General features: G+C 31.5%; 1 protein-coding gene across 4 annotated transcripts in view; it reads left to right on the top strand.

The window, feature by feature from the left end:
• Positions 1 to 21,669, top strand: part of LOC143055224 (phospholipid-transporting ATPase ABCA1-like) — a 75,276-nt gene that overhangs the window by 17,528 nt on the left and 36,079 nt on the right. For 3 of the 4 annotated variants that reach the window (XM_076228376.1, XM_076228358.1, XM_076228364.1), the window contains exons 13-34: positions 1,294 to 1,449; positions 1,741 to 1,887; positions 3,505 to 3,660; positions 4,439 to 4,578; positions 4,857 to 4,973; positions 5,576 to 5,941; positions 7,100 to 7,193; positions 7,718 to 7,823; positions 10,271 to 10,447; positions 12,048 to 12,270; positions 12,639 to 12,860; positions 13,334 to 13,538; positions 14,120 to 14,248; positions 15,467 to 15,644; positions 16,076 to 16,207; positions 16,926 to 17,065; positions 17,756 to 17,893; positions 18,397 to 18,656; positions 18,940 to 19,063; positions 19,270 to 19,478; positions 20,268 to 20,349; positions 21,042 to 21,170. In XM_076228376.1, the coding sequence (XP_076084491.1) occupies positions 1,294 to 1,449; positions 1,741 to 1,887; positions 3,505 to 3,660; positions 4,439 to 4,578; positions 4,857 to 4,973; positions 5,576 to 5,941; positions 7,100 to 7,193; positions 7,718 to 7,823; positions 10,271 to 10,447; positions 12,048 to 12,270; positions 12,639 to 12,860; positions 13,334 to 13,538; positions 14,120 to 14,248; positions 15,467 to 15,644; positions 16,076 to 16,207; positions 16,926 to 17,065; positions 17,756 to 17,893; positions 18,397 to 18,656; positions 18,940 to 19,063; positions 19,270 to 19,478; positions 20,268 to 20,349; positions 21,042 to 21,170 (3,630 nt within the window). Of the gene's footprint in view, positions 1 to 1,293; positions 1,450 to 1,740; positions 1,888 to 3,504; positions 3,661 to 4,438; positions 4,579 to 4,856; positions 4,974 to 5,575; positions 5,942 to 7,099; positions 7,194 to 7,717; positions 7,824 to 10,270; positions 10,448 to 10,468; positions 10,634 to 12,047; positions 12,271 to 12,638; positions 12,861 to 13,333; positions 13,539 to 14,119; positions 14,249 to 15,466; positions 15,645 to 16,075; positions 16,208 to 16,925; positions 17,066 to 17,755; positions 17,894 to 18,396; positions 18,657 to 18,939; positions 19,064 to 19,269; positions 19,479 to 20,267; positions 20,350 to 21,041; positions 21,171 to 21,669 lie in introns of all 4 variants that reach the window. The other variant, XM_076228370.1, reaches the window with a different exon arrangement.

Genomic DNA, 21,669 nt, shown 5'->3' with positions numbered 1-21,669 from the left:
ACAACCACTAATAGGGCAACAAAGAACAATCAGTGGTTTACAGAACAAAAATGGTCCACAGAATCATCTACAAAATCAACTTATAGTAAATTTAGTTTTAATAGAGGTTATGTCGGAAATAACAGAAATATTAGAGGATAGCAATATTTCATTTAAGAAATTTGATTATAAAATGTTATTTGAGGTTTGGGTAGAAATGCAGAAACATGTTTAGTATTTACATGTCTGATATATTGCTATTCTCTTTTAAAAGATAGCTCTACCGTATTTGTTTTAAATACTTTTAAATAACATGTAATGCTGAAAGGATCTAATTGGAAAGAAGAGGGAAAAGGGGTGAGAGGGGACATGAGGTGTGAGCTCAAACAGAACAAAACTAAACCAAACATTCTCAGATTCTTAGTGTAAACTTGTGTATCCCTTTTGCTACTTCCTGGAATGCTTTATAATGAAGAAGTGAAGCTTGTTAACATTATAGTTGATACTTTCCCTTTGACCTTGCATACTTAATCACATTCCTTTCAGTGTTGGCATATACATATATAACAAGAACCTAGAATATTTTAATTGAGGCTTCTAATTCATAGTTCTATCAAACACTGTCTAAAGATGTATAGGAATTCATGGTTTGTAATAATGTAATGCTTATGTTTAATATCAATGCATTTTATATATAGTTAGATATTTGCATATTTTTTTTAGGTCTTTTGCAATAAGATTTTGTTTTTCCCGAATTTCCTCTCCGGTCTGTATTATAGTTTCAGTTGTTGTGGCCTGCATGGTATATAGGTCATTTCTAGAATCATGTCTTTCACTGGAAAAAAATCGTCAATTTTGCACACCTTTATGACGTCATTTACCAGATAGAAGCGCGCCTGTATCCCTGCTCTATAAAAGTTTCCAACACATTCATAATCATCATTCTGTAGGGTAGTCAATAAATAATTAATGTTTTGTAAGTACATAATCGTGATTGCCATATGACTGAGGGAGGGTGACCAATCTTAGATTTTAATTTCCCAAATATTTTATGCAGTATAAAATAAAACTTTTTCATCTGTTTGCTCAACATGTGTTGGTAATTTCTATGCATACATTTTTGTCACATGGTGAGGGAAGTCACATGACAGATTCGTCTGAAAACATATTCCGGAACTGGCCTATTAAAGGTGACGATAGGACATATAATAAATCATTCCATTTTCACTTTTATTGGTTCACATACATTAAATGGATTTTTTATGAAATTTTATATAATAGGTGTAGTAATTATTTCCCTTATATTATTTTCAGTGGATTGCAAGGCTGGTTCATACATTGATGGCAATAAATGTTCTCCTTGTGGTTATAGCACATACCAGCCTAATCGTGGTCAGACATCTTGTTTGTCATGTGACTCAAACAAAAATACCACTTTCACTGGATCTGACAAAAAAGATGATTGTAAAGGTAAGCAAAGATGTTTTGACATTATTAAAAAAAAAATTCTAACAAATAAAATATATAAACAGCTTTAAAGGTAATTCTGAAAAATATTTTTATGTTTTATTTGGTGAAGAAAAGTGCAATTTCCTTTTAATACTTCCCAGAAAACCAGCAAATACTGAACAAATAAGTTTCAGGTATCATGTTCAAATATTAAATCTACATGTATTACTGTTCAATGAAAATAGTACATCAATTTGTCAAAAGAAATAAAAAAGTAAGTATATAAACACATATATTATCTATCTATTCCAGTGTACTGTGGACCAGGTGAGGAAGGGACAGATACATGTGCTCCATGTAAAGACGACTATTATAAATCAACTGGTGGCAGGACAGCATGTTTACAATGTACAGGTCACATGACCTCTACTAAAAATGACAGAACTAAATGTACAGTTTGTAAGTATTCTCTTTACATATTAGTGATTTTAAAGATAGTTATACTCAATGACTTATTTTTATTAGGATATAGACAGAGAAAATGCCCTTGAAAAAGCACACATACTTTTATGTCTGTAAATTTAAAACACCAGAGAGGAATCTCTTCCTTTATAAAAGTAAACACAGACATGTTGAATATATCACAGAGGTGCAATTTCATCTTCTGCTAAGATGTCTGTAAAATCTGTGTACTGATCTTTTTTAAGAAATATTTATTATGAGTGGTCTACCTACAGATTTGGTGTCTAACTGATAGCTGAGAAATATATGAATGGTTTATGGTTTTCCTATTGTCGAGCCTGCAACTTTTGTTGCAGAAAGCTCGACATAGGGATAGTGATCCGGCGGCGGCTACGGCGGCGGCGGCGGCGGCGGCGGCGGCGAGGTTAGCTCACTTCTTAAAAGCTTTATATTTTAGAAGGTGGAAGACCTGGATGCTTCATACTTTGTATATAGATGCCTCATGTTACGAAGTTTCCGTCAGTCACATGTCCAATGTCCTTGACCTCATTTTCATGGTTCAGTGACCACTTGAAAAAAAAGTTCAGATTTTTTGTAATGTTGAATTCTCTCTTATTATAAATAATAGGATAAATATATTTGACATGTGCGTACCTTGCAAGGTCCTCATGTCTGTCAGACAGTTTTCACTTGACCTCGACCTCATTTCATGGATCAGTGAACAAGGTTAAGTTTTGGTGGTCAAGTCCATATCTCAGATACTATAAGCAATAGGGCTAGTATATTCGGTGTATGGAAGGACTGTAAGGTGTACATGTCCAACTGGCAGGTGTCATCTGACCTTGACCTCATTTTCATGGTTCAGTGGTTATAGTTAAATTTTTGTGTTTTGGTCTGTTTTTCTCATACTATATGCAATAAGTCTACTATATTTGTTGTATGGAATGATTGTAAGGTGTACATGTCTAGCGGGCAGATGTCATGTGACCTTGACCTCATTTTCATGGTTCAGTGGTCAAAGTTAAGTTTTTGAGTTTTGGTCTTTTTTTCTAATACTATATGCCATAGGTCAACTATATTTGGTGTATGGAAATATTTTATGATCTTTATGTCAGTCGTGCAGGTTTTATTTGACCGTGACCTCATTTTCACGGTTCATTGCACAGTGTTAAGTTTTTGTGTTTTGGTCTATTTTTTTCTTAAACTATAAGTAATAGGTCAACTATATATATTGTATAGAAGCATTGTTAACTGAACATGTCTGCCTGGCATGGTTCATCTGACCTTGACCTCATTTTCAAGGTTCATTGGTCTTTGTTTAGTTATCTTGGTTAATGTTATGTTTATGTGACAGTTGTTATACTAAGGACTATCAACATAAAATCAATGATTAGTATAGAAGGCGAGACATTTCAGTGTGTGCACTCTTGTGAAATATAGGTATGAGTTGGAATTTCCCCAAAAATCAAAGTCATGATTGGGCGATGGACTCAACATTTGTACCCAAATTTGTTTGTTGAGATGCTCCTAATTTAAAAATAATTTCTCTCAGCACAACAGGGTACACATGGTACTCTTGCGTTAATATAATCAATGTATTTTAAAAATTTACAGTATATTGTGATCGTGGCTATTTCTATAATGCTGGAGACAATACATGTAAACCTTGCCCTGAAGGAGATTATAAAAGTGATAGAGGAATGGCAAAGCAATGCGATTCATGCAAACCTCGATATGAAGTGATAGGCAACCCTGGAACTCAATGTAAAAGTAAGTCTATGTTTCACACATGTCAGGCTTGCACAGCTCGATATGAAGTGATAGGCAACCCTAGAACTCAATGTAAAAGTAAGTCTATTTTTCACACATGTAAGGCTTGCACAGCTCGTTATGAAGTGATAGGCAACCCTGGAACACAGTGAAAAAGTAAGTCTATGTTTCACACATGTAAGGCTTGCATGGCTCGATATGAAGTGATAGGCAACCCTGGAACACAGTGAAAAAGTAAGTCTATGTTTCACACATGTAAGGCTTGCATGGCTCGATATGAAGTGATAGGTAACCCTGGAACACAGTCCATGTTTCACACATGTCATTATCATATTGAACAATCAAAGCAAAATTAAAAAAGATTGTGATACAAGTCATGATGTAATTAAACTCACATCCATTTTTCACTGAACTAGTACACATTTTTTTAGGAGCCAGCTGATGCCAGCCTCCAGGTTCGGGTTTTTCTTGCTAGGTTGAAGACCCGAAGCCTCAATTATAGGTGGCCTTTTGCTGTTTTCTGCTTTTTGGTCTGGTTGTTGCCAATTTGACACATTCTCCATTTTCATTCTCAATTTTACACTTATGTTCCTATTTAATCTACATGAAAACATAAACAAACTTTTGGTCAAGTCAACAATATAATGTATGCTGTTAAATGAATACACACCTGTTTATTGTTAAAAATCCTAATCTTTAAATTAATGTCAGGCTTCAAGATTACTTTTTGCTAACCTCTTGTCTTCCATCATTTAAGATATGATTTATCTTATTACAGGAACTGTTTGTGCTGATTTGATTGACAATTTAAAGTCCAATAGTTTTGGTAATGCCATTTGGAAACAGTTAAAGCCTCTAGTGGAAGGAAAGATACCATATGCACCAAACACAACAGCGATTAATGATGTTATTAAATTAGTAAGTACAGGAATACATTGTTATTCTGAGGTGTATAGAAATAACTTGCTATCAATTTACCAAAGAGAAGTACTAATGTGCGGCTCTAAAGGCTAGAGTTTCAATTGTCAAAAATATCCCAAAACACCTCAAAATATCAAGCAAATATATAAAAAGGTCACAATTTCTGTAAAAAATTAATTGTTGTCAAAATGAATTCATCATCTGATCTACCAAACTTTTAGTGTGATCTGATTAAAAAAAAAAATATTAAAATTTATATTGTTTTTATCTTATAGGCAAACAAGACATTTGATGATTTATTTAATATTGTGGACTTGGCCAGATCATGGAGAGCAGAATCTGATGTTTTGTCCAATTTTCTTGAAACTAACCCTGAGATACAACTTCTTAGAGTGAGTAACAATAGAATTATTAAGATTCTGGTTAGACCATACTACAACACATAAAGACCTCATTAACAGTCCCATTAAAACATGACCTGGTGCAATGCCAAAATATAGATATATACAGATTGTAGTATCATGAAAGTACATATATATAATATAATAATAATATTTAGTATGGTTTTAATCTACTGATATCAAAATCAATATTTATACCAATAAAAACAATATTCAAAGATTTGAATACAACATTGAATAAGTAACTTTTAGAATAAGTTTATTCAAAGAATTGATAAGTTTATCAGGATCGTATCTTAATTTCTGGGCTTGGTTAACAACATAATATTAAAATTTAGGATGTACTATTCTATTTGAAATATATTTTCTACAGGTACAGCCAAACTTGCAAACTAAATTTTTGTATCTTTGAAAGAATTTAACAAAGGTTTTAAATATTTAATTTAGTAAAGGTTTAAAGTTAAAGCTAATTTTCTTATATAATTTGATAATACACACATCTTTATTGACCTTTGTGATTGAAAAGATTTCAAACCTTACTTATCCAAAGTATTTACTCAATTATTGTTATTTAGTCATGACTTTATTTACAGGATTTCACTTGTTCTGAAGCATGTGATAACCTATGGCATACACTTAGACGAACAGCTTGTAATGGAACACTACCAGGATTTAATATATCATCTCTCTTATCTGGACTTAATGTTGGTGGATTTAACATTGGGTCCTTAATACCAGGACTCTCTACAGGTGGAATAAATGACCTCTTGTCCACTATACCAGGATTTAACCAAAGTGGACTAACAGCCCTTTGTGATGTGGACCCAAACTACAGCCCCTGTGAGTCACTGTTTCAGTTCCTTTACAGTGGTACTGATATTAACATTTCCAATTATACATGGAAGGAAGCTTTAGAGAATGTTAACAGTGTGCTTGAAATGGTGTCAGAATATGGAAAGGTAATTCATTTTGGATGTTAGCAAATAGGTCTGGTTGAACTAAAAACTTAGTAGTGTTAGAAAGGACATCTGTAACTCAAGCTTTAATAAAGGATATCAGTTACTCTTTTTATAAATTATAGGTACTTTCTTTATAAACTGTTCATGTAGAATAACCTATGTCATATTCAATCCCTCTAGGTTTATACTCCCCGCTCCTCTTCACCTAAAAATGATATACTGTAGCTTTTAGGATAGTCTGAGGTAGGGTAAACACTCCATAAAAAAAATGTTATAAAAGATGAGTTGTAGTATGAACCATTTATATCTTTACCAATATTACTGCAAATGTTCACTTCTATAAAGATAATAAGATCTTTTTGAAAATTGTTGGAATCAAAATTGGTGAGTAACGTGACGGTACCCAAATTGCACCTATTTTGACAGTTTTTTCAACTAAGTTTTTTTATGATCAAGACAAAAATTTCCATTTTGTGTTTATTTTGTAGCCGTATCCTTCTTTATTATAAAGGTACACCAATTTGATTTTCAATCCATAAGGAATCATAGAAAAATTGGTCTGAACTTACCTCCAAACCATCCCAGATTCTGTAATGAGGAGTACCCAAATTGCATCCATGCTTAAATTCGCATCGTCAAAAGTCGAATAACAGAGCTTTTGTTTATTTTTTTCAAATATTTTGAACAATTGGATATTTGTCCATGCTTACTCTTCATTTTTTAAGAAATGGATACTTGAAACGTATTGTATTTGTTAATTTTAAAAAGATGACGTTTTGATGACGTCGCATGGCGACGTTTCAGTACATTTTGCTTTTTCAGTAAACACTTCATCTGTTGATAAATATTGTGAACGTTTTGTGTATATCTAAATATTTTTACCTATGTTGAAAGACGTGCATAGTATCAAATCATAAAAATACCATTTTTTTAGTCTCTAGGAAATCTTGTTAGATTTTCGCTGCTATTTTTGATAAATAGGTGCAATTTGGGTACCGTTACATTAGGCTATTAGGAATCAAAAGTAAAGTGAAACAAATCACAGCTTTTCTATCTAACTCATTTACATAAATGCAACACTGTTTGTTTTGATGTAAGTTGAACACAAAATAGTTAAATTATGTTCATAAAATGTTTAATATTGTGGTATTGTTTCAGTGTTTTGTATTTGACAAGTTTGAAGGATTCAAATCCGAATATGAATTGACATCAAGAGCATTACAGCTGATTGGTCAAAATAAATACTTTGGCGGTAAGTTTATAAACAGATGATGATTTATGAGTAATAAACAACACATTTTTCTCTTGTTAAAATAATCATTTTCATGTTAGTTTTTCTTAAGGGGTAGTTTTGAACGACTGATTGTTTTTAAGCACAAATGTAATGGGGAAGACTCTTTCATGGTCAGTTTAGGTGCAGTTCTTATTTAAAAAAATAACAAATTTTCAAATTAATTCTATAATCTTTGACTTGGACTAACCAGTTTTATGATCTGATATGTTTAAATTTCAGTAATATTTGTGTATTACATATACTCCATGGTTAAATCTATAAATAAAACAAATGTAAATTTGCTGACAGCCTATTGAATGTGATAGATGACAGATAATTATTTTTCAAATAATGTGGGTTCATATTTATTGGTTGGATACCAATATTTGTTGGGACAAGTGTACCCAGAAGCAATTATTTGTGTTGTTGGGTTGTTGTCTCATTGATGTATACCATATGTATCACATATCGTTTTATTCAGAATTATATTTTTTATTTAACAGCTATTGTGTTTGATAAAGAACATAAAAATGGACTTGAATCACATGTGAAATATTCCATCAGAATGAACCAGGATCGTGTTGATACAACAAACAAAATTCAGAATAGGTGGGTATAAATTTATCAAGGTAAGATCACTCACCTGTAATATTGGATATATCTTTGGTCTTTTTTTTTTTTTTATTACACTCACAACTGAACTAGACATATTTCAGTTTTGATAATGTATCTGATGTGGCCATTTGTATATTTTTAGATAACCACTGTTGGTGACTCTTTAAGAAATTGTTTGGATGGTCTTTTGGTAGCATGTGCTTATTTGTGCTGGAGTTCATGTGTTTGATCCTTGATTATATTTGAATAGGTGTATTATATATTTATTGGTTCACATCTTTAACTTATCTATTGGACAAAAGAGAATTAATTTATATACTAGAAAATAATGTAATTAAGGAATGACTGTAATATTTTTTCTGTCTATGAAGAAATAACATAAAAAATGTGGTGCACACTGAATAACCCGTGCACCACATTTTTTTATGTTATTTCGAATAGGCAGAAAAAATATTAGTCATTTCTTATAATTTAATTCTTAAATCCATTTCAAACCAGAGTAAGTCATGAAAAAACATTGATGACAGACCTGCCAACTATCCCGATTTTCGCGGTATCATCCCGATTTTTATCCCTCAACCCGAATCCCGATATCAGGATCGTAAAACTAGTCAAAATCCTGATTTTCACCAAATATACCCGAAAAAATTATTGTTTACCGATTTTGAAGTTTTATTTGATCAATTTTAAAAAATCTATAATTTTACCTGGGGACATATTATGACAAGTTAATGACCCTCCGCTAATCAACAGTCACAACAGGTGTCATAATTAGTGGTTGTATGTAATCAGATTACCTAATGGGTCGTAACAGTCCTCAAAATTAATTTGTATACACAAATTTGGTCAAACAGCCTTTCAATTTTAATCAATTTATCATACAAACACAATTTGCAACATTTGCCGTAGTTATACAACAAAATCATAATTAATTGAAAGATGAGAACTGTAATGAACTCTCAAGAAAACATCGTTTATCTTGAAATCCGTTAAATTTTTGAAACCAGACGTTGTGTGTCTGTTGATTTAAAATCGACGCCATTTTGTATTCACTTCTACTGTGTTACTGTATAAGCCTCCGCCGGTAAGAGCACCTCTGAATACAAAGAAAGATAACTCAAATTTTATCCATTTTCTCATTGATACTGATAAGACCATAAGTAAGACTAAATCAAAATCTGTCTTCATCCTTCTAACTTTAGGACATGTAGTTTTAGGTCTTTTGAGTCAAGGTTCATAGATAAGAAGGTCTTTGGAGGGGGAAAAGGGGGGGGGTCTACTTTGAATCCTTTATTTTTAATGCCATTTTTCTCTATTCTTCAGTTATTTTGTCAATTTTATAATTTAATAGTACAAGAATCATGCAAATAAAAGAAATCAAGGCCTACAAGCTCATCATTAGTATACCAAAAGAAAAGAGAAGAGAACTTAGACTATTTTAGGAGTAAAAAACAATGCACACAGAAACGTCGCTAAAATTGTAACCCTTAAAAATCTGGTCGCGCGCTAAATCCCCCATGGAGATTTTCAAAAGTTGGCAGGTCTGTGATGATGTCACGGTCACATGACAAAATTACATCTATGGGCTGATAAACAAAATGACGTCAGCCAATCAGAAAATGCATTACATTCAAAATTGAATTATTAGATAATATTTACTAATAATTCTTATATGATTTGCATTTATATTATTAAATACTTGAATTTGATTGGTCAATTAGAGTTTTTTCCCTTGGTTTACTCTTCGATAAACCATGTTTCCTAAACTACTTTCGTAACCTTCACTGTGATCAATTCATGCACAATACGCATACATGCAGGAATACCAGGATTTTAATGCATAAATAACAAAAAATATGTAATGCATTTAACCTTTGAAAATGTATATAATTAAAATTCAAATAAAATTCCATGAATGATTTTGCAAATTTACGTCAGTGCAAAACACGATGTCATACTAATGAAAACTTGCAAGCGAAAGATTATTTTGTTACTAGTACGCTTCAAATTCAAATAAAATCTCATTAAAATGAAGTTTCTAAGGTAGGTGCTATTTGTTGTATTTATTAAACATTTATGGATTTTAGAAAGTCTATATGGTGGTTAACTCCTAAGTTTTGAAATGTCAATTGTGCATTTGATGGTAAATATAGTAGCCATTAAACATAAAAATGTTATTTAAAAATTGCAAATAAAAATATGTAAGTTATTGATCTGTAAATCTGGGCTCTTACTCACAAACTTTTATTAACATAAAAGTCTTTCAGACTTTTATTCAGTTTGTGAGTTAATTGTGCCGGTTTACACATCAATAAAATCTAGAAAAAAATGTGTTTAATCCTATATTGGCTATAACAATGAACAGTCAGCTCTGCTGTCAATTTTTCACTGTGTTGAAATAAAGGAATATCATCCCTTTTGTTAAAAATGTATATTTCTAGATACTGGCGACCAGGACCTAGAGCTACACCTGGAATAGATACAAAATATGTAACATATGGGTTTGCCTATCTGCAGGATATGATTGACCATGCTATTATAAAAATCCAGACGTACAATACATCTGATGTAGGAGTTATCACACAGATGTTCCCATATCCATGTTATATCCAAGATAAGTAAGTTATTATCTGTTGCAGGTACTGGCGACCTGGACCAAGAACTTACTATAGATATCTCCGTTATGGCTTTGTTTTCTTACAAGACATGATAGATCATGCTATAGTTAAGAAACAAACAAACACCATATCAGATATTGGTGTGGTACTACAGCAGTTTCCTTACCCATGTTATATACAGGATAAGTGAGTAGCATGTTGTCGTTTATTACAATATTGTATTATTTACTAGCTGTGATTTGTTAATAAATTTCATGTGTTTCAATTATAACATACTTATAAATATGGGGTTGCATAAAATAAAATTAATAAACTTAAATTGAAAAATAAACATGAATTCTTTGTATAGCTTGAAATGAATAGAAAAGGAAAACATGCAGATGACTGAGATGTGGAAATACTTAAATCAGGTTGATCAAACATGTATTGATCTCATAAAAATGCTATATTTGTATATTATAGACTAAACTATTAAATAGTAGGCTAGTAAATTGCAGCTAAAATATAATCATTTTAAATGCAAAAGTTTTTTATAGTATAGAATTTTATATATGTCCATAAAGTGTTCTTTTTAGATTTTTATTGACTCAGATATCTAAAAGTGAGATGGTAGTTCTTTTTTTTATATATATTTTTGTTGACACATCTTGGATATACCTTCCCCGAAAACATAATATTCAACATGATATCTTAACAAGGATGTTGATCTTTGTAAGGTTATCCTGCATTGATGAAGGCAAGACAGGACTAATGATCACCCGACTTCATATATATTCATTTATACAACTTGTCCTTCCAAAAGACTTGGGTAGAAAACTTTAGTTTCTATGGGATGGAATGATTAGTATTTGGTCTGCAGCTTGACATTGATTTGAAAAGAATGAGTAACTTTTTACATCAGCTGTGCAGCCACTTCCTGTTTACTGATTGTTTGAAATTTTATAACACATCATTGTACAAGGAAAATTTTTGTCAAACTTTCTTTACTTTAATCAAGGATAATGTTTGGTCTACAGCTTGATAATAGAGACTTGTAGGGAGAAAGCAATGTTTGCATCCATTGTGTAGCCTCTGTCTGTTTGCTTATAGTTTGAAATTTAAAGCACTAATTTTACAAAAAAACCTTCATCAAATTAAAGTTACTTTGGCTTGTTTTGAAAGAATAGATTCTGTTTTCTGACTGCAGCTTTATTATGTTGAGTTGTTATGAGTAATCGATTTTTACATCCCCCTTGCAGCCACTTCCTGTTTGTCGATATTTTGAAAATTTACAACACTCATTGTACAAGGAAAATATTCATCTAATTTATTTTCTGAAATAAAAGGGAATGATTAGTTATGCTTTAGTATACATGATACCTTTTTCACATTTATTAATAAATTTTTGATAATTAGTAATCATGTCATTTTTAGAGACAACTTGTTTGTAGAGGAGGGATGGTAATGTAAGGGGAATGGGAACTTTATTCTTTACTATTAAGATTCATCAAGCTTGTGAAGATTATATATCTTTAAACAAATATCAGTTAAAAAAAATAATCATTTAAATAGTGTTAAGCATTTGTAAATAATTATTTTTACCTTTATCTTTATTGTTTAGATTTATCTTCGCCATATCCAGAACTTTGCCATTATTCTTGGTGTTAGCCTGGGTGCTGTCTGTGGCCATGATATGTAAGAATATTGTGTATGAGAAAGAGATGCGTCTGAAGGAAATAATGAAGATTATGGGATTAGGTAATGGTGTCCACTGGCTGGCGTGGTTTATTGATGCCTTCATTGTTATGTTTATATCTCTGATACTGATGGTTATAATTTTGAAGGTAAGGAATAGCATTAATAAAAGGAAATATTGAGTAAACATTGTTTAGACAGTAACCTAACAACACAAAAGACATAAACTGTTATGGTTTTTATATTGCCTTTGGCAATGGATAAGGGTCTGTTTGATATATGCACTCTAAATTGCTAGGAGTCTATATCTATATAATTTATGACTTGACTTTGCAATATATTAATTTTTACATGTTTTGATTAATTTTTATCTACAGCACATGATGCCTCTTTTAGTCATAATTGTAATAAGGCCTTTGCAAGGTATTTGTTTTCATTTAGTAATTGTCATTTGATTATATGTCTGCAATATGATTTACAAATTTAATTAAGTTTTATTTTTTTTATACAATTTCAGGCTGGAAAAGTTCTTGAACATTCAGACCCCTCAGTAATCCTGTTCCTGCTAACAGCATTCACAGTGGCTACTATATCACAATGTTTCCTCTTCAGTGTTTTTTTCTCCAAAGCTAACATTGCAGCATGTGTTGCTGGGTTTCTGTACTTCATGTTGTATTTGATATACCCTCTGTGTACTCAGTGGGAGGAGCTAATGACAAGTACACATAAAAGTCTAGCTGTAAGTATAACATGTACTCCATTATTTGTAAACCTCTTTCTTTATCTAGCGGATTTGTCATATATTTCATTGAAGGAACAGATGATAAATAAGGGTCTCTCTGCAAGTAAATTTACAAATGGAATATTGCATCTTAATTCTGATATTATTTGCATATTTGGAAATACCTTAATATGATTGGTCCAGAAGGCTACCGGTAACGGTTTTTGAAGTGAGTCAATGCTACAGGAACTCAAAGACACATATAACCAATAAATATCTAGCTAGACAACTATTATGTGGGATCAGGGTCATAGTATATTCTAGCATATGTTAAATGGATTTAATAAGGTAAAGGGTAAAATAGTTCCTACTCATTTAACCTGTTGTGATAAGGCTTTGCTAGTATGTTAATGTTTTTTTTAGTTAATACATAAACATGTATAAAGCATCATCATATAAGTTATATTGACTGATGTGATTCTTTATAACAGGGTCTCTCATCCAGTGTGGCCTTTGGTTTTGCCTGTAGTTATGTAGCTAGGTATGAGGAGCAAGCCATTGGTATCCAATGGAGTAATATTGGTGATACACCTATTGTTGATGATGATTACAGCTGTTTGAATTGTATCATCATGATGATCGTTGATGCCATTATATATGGGTTGTTTACCTGGTATATAGAAGCTGTTTTCCCTGGTAAGCAGTAATTATATCTTTGTGTAGTAAAGTAATTTATTGCACAAAATAACCACAAATTAAAAAAAAAAATGTTCATTTGATTGTACTTTTTTTAAAAAAATATTTTGGAATAATGTATAACTTCGAAAAAACAAGACCATTATGATTAAAAATTTAGTTTCTACCACTGCATAAAGTAGATAAACATAGCATTGCACAAGATTTGGTGGTGGAATCTTTCTCTAATAATATATAGACGATATCCAGACAATCTCGATCCTTTCTTTAGAATGATCTGTAAAAAGATGTGTTCTTTTTATGTGACGTCATAAGGCATGGTCACCTTTTTACATCTCAAAAGGAAATTCAGAAGAAAACAAGAAAATTAGACGTCATGATGAATTTTTTGACCGATGAAGAACTGAGATCAAACAAACCACACATTGACAAGATAAAAATAATCAGCTTGTCAGGAAAAAAATTAAATTGAGTAGGAATTAGAGAAAGACTACTAAAGGCTTAAATTTATTCAGGTACTCTCACAACCAAAAGTTATGCAAGTTTTTTTTTTATATATATATCTTGTTAATCAATTTAAGGTCAGTATGGAATTCCAAGGAAATTTTATTTCCCCTTTCTGAAGTCATATTGGTGTGGCTCATCTATATCTAAAGAAAGAAGTGACCAGTACATGTATCAAGGGTCAACTATGGAGCTCAAAGGTCAAGGTAAGTAGTAACTTGATCTGTACAAATGTTTCTATATCTTATTGGTAGAAATTAAATATGAACTAAGCATAATTGTTTGGGCCTATTTTATACTCTGTCAAACAACTTTAAGACATCACAAAACGATTCAGTCATATTTTAAAACTATGTGGTAGGTAAATTTTCATAGTATTATATCTTTTAAATGAAAGTAAATATTAATGTAGTGAGAATGAGATTTAGTTATGATTTTTAAAAAACAATGCTGTGATTCTTTCTGTAAGGTAATACCAATGTAGATTTATGTAAAAATAAAAACCATGTGGAGTTCCTTTCTCCAAGGTAATGCCAATGTAGATTTATGAATAATTAAAGCAATGCCTGTTCCTTTCTCCAAGGTAATGCTAATGTAGATTTATGAATAACTAAAACAATGCCTGTTCCTTTCTCCAAGGTAATGCCAATGTAGATTTATGAATAACTAAAACAATGCCTGTTCCTTTCTCCAAGGTAATGCCAATGTAGATTTATGAATAACTAAAACAATGCCTGTTCTTTTATCCAAGGTAATGCCAATGTAGATTTATGAATAACTAAAACAATGCCTGTTCCTTTCTCCAAGGTAATGCCAATGTAGATTTATGAATAACTAAAACAATGCCTGTTCCCTTCTCCAAGGTAATGCCAATGTAGATTTATGAATAACTAAAACAATGCTTGTTCTTTTATCCAAGGTAATGCCAATGTAGATTTATAAATAACTAAATCAATGCCTGTTCTTTTATCCAAGGTAATGCTAATGTAGATTTATGAATAACTAAAACAATGCTTCTTCTTTTATCCAAGGTAATGCTAATGTAGATTTATGAATAACTAAAACAATGCTTGTTCTTTTATCCAAGGTAATGCTAATGTAGATTTATGAATAACTAAATCAATGCCTGTTCCTTTCTCCAAGGTAATGCCAATGTAGATTTATAAATAACTAAATCAATGCCTGTTCTTTTATCCAAGGTAATGCCAATGTAGATTTATGAATAACTAAAACAATGCTTGTTCTTTTATCCAAGGTAATGCTAATGTAGATTTATGAATAACTAAATCAATGCCTGTTCCTTTCTCCAAGGTAATGCCAATGTAGATTTATAAATAACTAAAACAATGCCCTGTTCTTTTATCCAAGGTAATGCCAATGTAGATTTATGAATAACTTAATCAATGCCTGTTCTTTTATCCAAGGTAATGCCAATGTAGAAGAAGAGCCAAAGAACAAAAAAGTGGGTGTGTCCATCAGAAACCTAAAGAAAGTTTACAAAACTGGAAACAAAGTAGCAGTGGATGGTCTATCAATTAACTTTTACGAAGGACAAATATCATCATTCCTGGGACATAATGGAGCTGGAAAGACAACTACGATGTAAGTTTTTTACAATACTTTTTGTGGTGCATAAGATTTGTTAAAGATATCTGATGACTTTTTCAGAAGTTCAGAACGTATAACGTCTTTTATACTTTGTAGTGTTACTAAAGATCAGGAAAGAAACTTAATGTCAAAAGACCAGGTCATTTGATATTGTTTTTGAATAGGCGATTTATTTTTATAAATTTACATTTTTGGCCAAGTATGGCATATTTGTGGCAATTTATATTCCCATTATTCTATTCCAGGGAAATGTTTGAAAAATGTATCACTTACAGAATTTGAGTTTGTTTACATAAAGCACTGTGGGCACTTAAGTTTTAGAATGTACCAAATTGGAGAAGTAAAATTTCCTTTGCTGAACTGTCTTTGTATTTATATTTTGACAGTACAAATTAAAGAAAAGCTGAAATGTGTTTATTTTACAGGTCTATTCTGACTGGACTGTTTCCTCCATCAGATGGCACAGCCTTTATCTATGGTCATAATATACTGACCGAGATGGACGCTGTCAGGGACAGTCTTGGCATGTGTCCACAACACAATGTCTTGTTTGACAAGTAAGTCTAAAATTATTGGCCTGTATCTGTGGTCATGAATTAGCCTGAAAAGAAATATTTTTGAATGTGTCAACACAATGTATAACTTGACGAGTATGCTTCTGATTTATACCCCTATTCTAGAGGTATTTTACTTGCAATTTGTCTGTCTGTTTGAACAACAGAATATTTGTCATACTTTTCTCGGCTTTAATTCTGACTTCTGGGTAAAGTATGACTTTGGTTCTTTATTTATGTTTATGAGAAATAGTAAAATTTCCTTGATCTTAACATCATAAAACCTGATATTCAAATGGCAGTCATCTTAAATTACTAAAGCTTCAGTTGCTCATGGTTGTATGCTAGCCTTGGTTGCTGGGTGTAGTTGTTCAATGCCTGGTTGGTTCAACCTGAAGATTTAAAACTGATATTTTCTGCTTTTCTACTTGGCATGTGGCATTAAGGAGTTGATGCAAAAAAAAACCTGTTTAGAATAATGTGTTAAAGTAGTGTGACATGTCTTCCTGTAGACTGTTACCTTGCTTGTGAACTAGCACTTCAAAAATTCTGCTCAATTTGTCAGTCTTATACACAGCAGAATTTATATTTACTTCATATAAACATATTCTCATCCTACATGTGCATTTAATTTGACACAGGAGGTAAAATAGCCATCCTTAAATAAAAAGAATGATGTATTGACATTTATATTTGTGACATAACTGTAATTGTATTATAGACTAACAGTTGAAGAACATCTATGGTTTTATGCTCGATTAAAGAATCTTGAACCTGAAAAGGTCAAACGGGAAATGGTGAGAATGATTCAGGATGTTGGATTGCCACACAAAAAGAAGGAATTATCTTCATCACTCTCTGGTTAATATAATTATTGTGTTTCATCATACATGTAACATTCATGTGTCCTCTTTTGCTCATTTAAATTGTCTGTAAATTAGCATACCATATCACAATAGCTAAGAGTTTGAAGTTTAATAGTTCTGTGGTCTGATTGACAAGACCACACCATATTCATTGAATTTTGCATTTAGAGAATAAAGAGTTACACAATCAAAATGAAAACAATATGTTGCGGCTTCATTATTAATCATTGGATACCAATTTATGTGAATTTGCTGGGTTCTTATTCTTGTTTGAAGTTCAATGAAGTACAGACTTTTAATAGGCTTGTATGCAGACTTTGGCAAAACCATGAAATGAAATATCCATCAAAATACAATTTTTACCCAATCCTTGAAAATTGGTAGTCATGAAAACCGCTAATTACACAGTATACAACTGCATTTAAGATTCTAAATAACAGTGTTCTAACAAGTAAAGATGGTGTTTCTCAATTATTTGTCAAAAATAACTGCTTAAGCATATGATTGTTTAAACAGAACAGGGGAAAATATGATTGGTTATACTTACAATATTCTGTGTAAAACTTGAATTTACCAGAAATCTGACCTTTATTTACAATACATTACATTGTTAACATTAAGAACTAAAGAATATAATTTCATTTTAGATTGAGCCATATATAAATAATTATGTTTTATTTTTTAGGTGGTATGAAGCGGAAGCTTTCTGTAGCTATAGCCTTTGTTGGTAATGCCAAAACAGTTATTCTTGATGAGCCTACAGCTGGTATTGATCCATATGCCAGGAAAGAGATTTGGGAAATTTTACTTAAACTCAAGAAAAGTAAGAAGTTTAATTTGTTCTATTTCTTTACTCTATGTTCATAATCTTTTGAAACAAGTTTTTATATATTGTGAGCTTCATTTGAAATGTGATTTGTCACTTGCCTTCATTTTGAATAAATTTTAAAAAACAGCATTCAATTCTATAATGTTAAATCTGTAAACAGTCCACAAATGTTTATGCATTCATTTCATCATGAGTATCGATTAGTAGATTTCTTTGTAGTTTCAAATTGGCAAACAAGTTTAGCAAGACAATCTTGATCTATTGATAAGGCAATTAAGCAGAAATCATCATTTAGTGTCTTACAGAAGTTATTGTCGTTAAATGAGAATATTTACACATTTTTGTGTTGTTGGAATCAGAAAATCTGAATAAAAATGAAAAGATAAAAAAAAAAGAGAATTTCAGTCATCAATTATGTTTCCACTGCCCAATACTTGTATCCATAGAACACATTGTCATCTTAACATTGTATTATTAATTACTGTTTCTGTTAACAGAGAGAACAATTATCCTGTCTACACATCACATGGATGAAGCTGATGTACTTGGTGACAGAATTGCCATTATCTCACAAGGTAAACTATGCTGTTGTGGTTCTAGCCTCTATCTGAAATCACAGTATGGTAATGGATATTATCTGACCTTAGTACAGGATGATGGGAAGGGTAATGACAAAGAAGACAGTGATGATGACATGGATTTTATGGATTCCAGGCCACAATCTAGAGGAAGTGTAAGGACAACTGTAGATGTCAAGGTAAATTCATTTTTTAAATGATAAAGAAAATATTGGAAAGGAAAAAAAACCCACTGTACAACTAGTATGTACATATTAAAGCTATCAAAACAAATTTGATATAATGTTATGCAATAATTTTAATGTATGTTTGCCATATAATGACATCCTAATTACCAAATTTTCCAGTTCACATCAAAATGTTATCTATTCTATTTAAACTTAATAGTGGTTAATACTCATTTAGACATACATGTATATTTATAGTAGTTTACTAATGAATTGTTTTTTAATGATATTACAGCCAATAGTAAATAAGCAGTTTGAAATAGAAGATGAAGGATTTGGTGACAATTCTGATGACAAAAGTGATAGTGGTGGATCTAAGCCTCCAACTCCTCCTCCAGAAAGTGCAACCATGGTACCAGGTAGGTTTATCATTTCCATACAAATCGAAAATAAAGAAAAGTATGAGGGAGCATTTTCAGATGCTTGCAAGTGAAGTGTGTACAAAATTAATTTGTATTTCAATCAAATTGTAGGTCATTGATTGCTTAGTATTGATTTCCATGTTTGCTAAAAAAAAAATCAAAATATATTTTTGGAAGATTTATTTTCAAATTTTCTTTTTAAGGATTTTCTACAAAGAGAACTACTGAATTTATTGGTAAATATGTAAAGAAGGCCAAGCTTGTTGAAGAGAGCAGCACAGAACTGACCTATCAACTACCAGCAGATGCAGCTCATTCAGGACAGTTTGAACAATTATTCAAACAGTTAGAAAGATGCCATAAAGATATGGGGATATCTAGCTTTGGTATATCTGATACAAGTCTAGAGGAGGTTAGTAAAATAGAAAATTGGGAATTGAAATGGGCAATTTTTTAAAGAGACAATAACTAGATCAAAGAGCAGAATATGGCCAAAGGCCATCCATCAATGGGTCTTCAACACTGTAAGAAAATTTAGCACCCAGAGGCGGTCTTCAGCTGGCTCCCAAACAAAAATGTGTACAAGTTCAATGAAAAAAGACGTCAAACTAAACTGTAGTCTATTCTGAACACTCAAATTGTGATATGTCATTAAATAAAGTGAATACAAATCACCTAAGCGAGTAACTTGATATGCCAAGGCATTATTAGTTTGTTTTTGTGATATGAATTTGAATGTCCCTTTGGTATTTTCTGCTTCTCTTTTAGAAACTTTCTATAAACTGGACCATTTTGAAGAAATTTATTTAATTTACTTATATCATATGATATTTTTTTTAAATTTACATAAAAGAATTATTCTTAAACAAGATCCTTTAAAAGAAAGTTTAAAATGGCAAGGAACCTGACACACAAAATTATGTTTTGACGAATTAGCTTATTTGTGTGTCGGGTTTGGAGTAAGAATTGCATTCACATTCAAAACCCTGATTGGATTGGCTAGATAATTTTCATACCTTATCATTACTTTTGAGTACAAAAAAACATTGCAAAACTCCAGTTAACATGCAGTGTAATAGAAGGACAAGTCACATGGCATATCTTATCTCATATCAGTTTACAGGATGATAGAAATGAAATGCCTATTAACTTATGGCAATGTTCCCTTTTAGTATTTAATGTTGATGTTTTTATTTTACAGGTATTCTTGAAAGTAGCTGAAGAGACTGGAGTTGATCAGGATGATGAAACAAAAAGGAAGAAATTAGAGGAAGGAACTGATAGTATGTATTGATTTGTCCACTATGAAGAAACTGGGTTATTTAGTTTTTGACCCATCTGTCAGTCATTTTATCTTTGCCTGATGTTAATTCCAATATATTTGGAGTTATGGTCACGTATAATGAGAGGAAGATCCGTAATGAGTTACAGTTCCCAACATCCAAGGTCGTGGTCATAGTTACTCAAAATAGATTGGCATTGTGCTTGAAAGTAGTGTCTTCATGATAAATCAAATACTGTAGATGGTCACACATAATGAGAGAAAGACCATATTGATTTTTAGGCCACTTCATCCAAGATCAAGATCATAGTAATTAACAATAGACCAAAAAGTGCAGAAAAGTAGTTACCTGGTATTTTAAAATTCAAATACTGTGAAAATATAGGATTGCAACTTTACTTTGATATATGGTCACATATATAGAGGTAGACTTGTATTGTAGACTGCATCAATGGTCAAGGTCTTAGTAAATAAAATCTAGGACCTTATGGTTATTTTCAAATATTTTACGAAGGACCGTAACACCACTTTTAATCATGTACCAAAATAAACCATGCCTTCTAACTTTCCACATGGTCCTTTTAACCAATCATATACATAAAAATGAAAAGGAGGTAAGATAAATACAAATATTAGATTTTTTTCTATATTTATGTGATTTGTTATCTAGCCTAAAACCTAATTTATTTTCAGGTGGTAGATTTGCTAAACCTGTCACTAGACTCAGCTTCAGAAGGAAGAAAAAGAAATCATTCCTGAAAATGTTAGCAATAAAAGGAAAGAACCCTAAGGTAGACTCAGAAGAACTTATGGATGATACAGGTATATTATATTTTAATTTACAATCCAATGTCTCTAATAACATAAGAATTTATGTATAAATATTGTTCTGTTGTGAAAATTAGAATTGCAGGATTCGACACACATAAACACAAAATGTTGTTTGAATAAGGAAGAAAAACACTCATTTCTATAAGGTTTAGGCAACAATTTGTTTCTCTTAACTTTAGTTTGCCTTAAGCAAATGTTTTTAAACTTATACACAATGCTTATTAACACAAAGAAACAGATCAAGTTTGAATTTTAATTGCGTCACCTTTACTGTTCTAGAGTTATACTCCTTTACAAATGAAAAATTTCCAGTCTCCACTTTGAGTTTGCCTAGCTAGCAAATGTTATGAAACTTATACATTACCCTTATTACCACTCAACTCAGATCAAGTACAAATTTGGATGCGTCACTTTTACCATTTTGTAGTAATGTCCCTTTCTAATGTTATATGGAAGCACTGGTGCTTTCTCATTTGTTTCAGTTTTGACA

Source organism: Mytilus galloprovincialis, chromosome 1 (assembly GCF_965363235.1).
Source record: "Mytilus galloprovincialis chromosome 1, xbMytGall1.hap1.1, whole genome shotgun sequence".
Classification (NCBI taxonomy): Eukaryota; Metazoa; Mollusca; class Bivalvia; order Mytilida; family Mytilidae; genus Mytilus; species Mytilus galloprovincialis.
The sequence above is the reverse complement of the archived record's forward strand: the minus strand, read 5'-3'. Positions and strand labels throughout refer to the sequence as shown.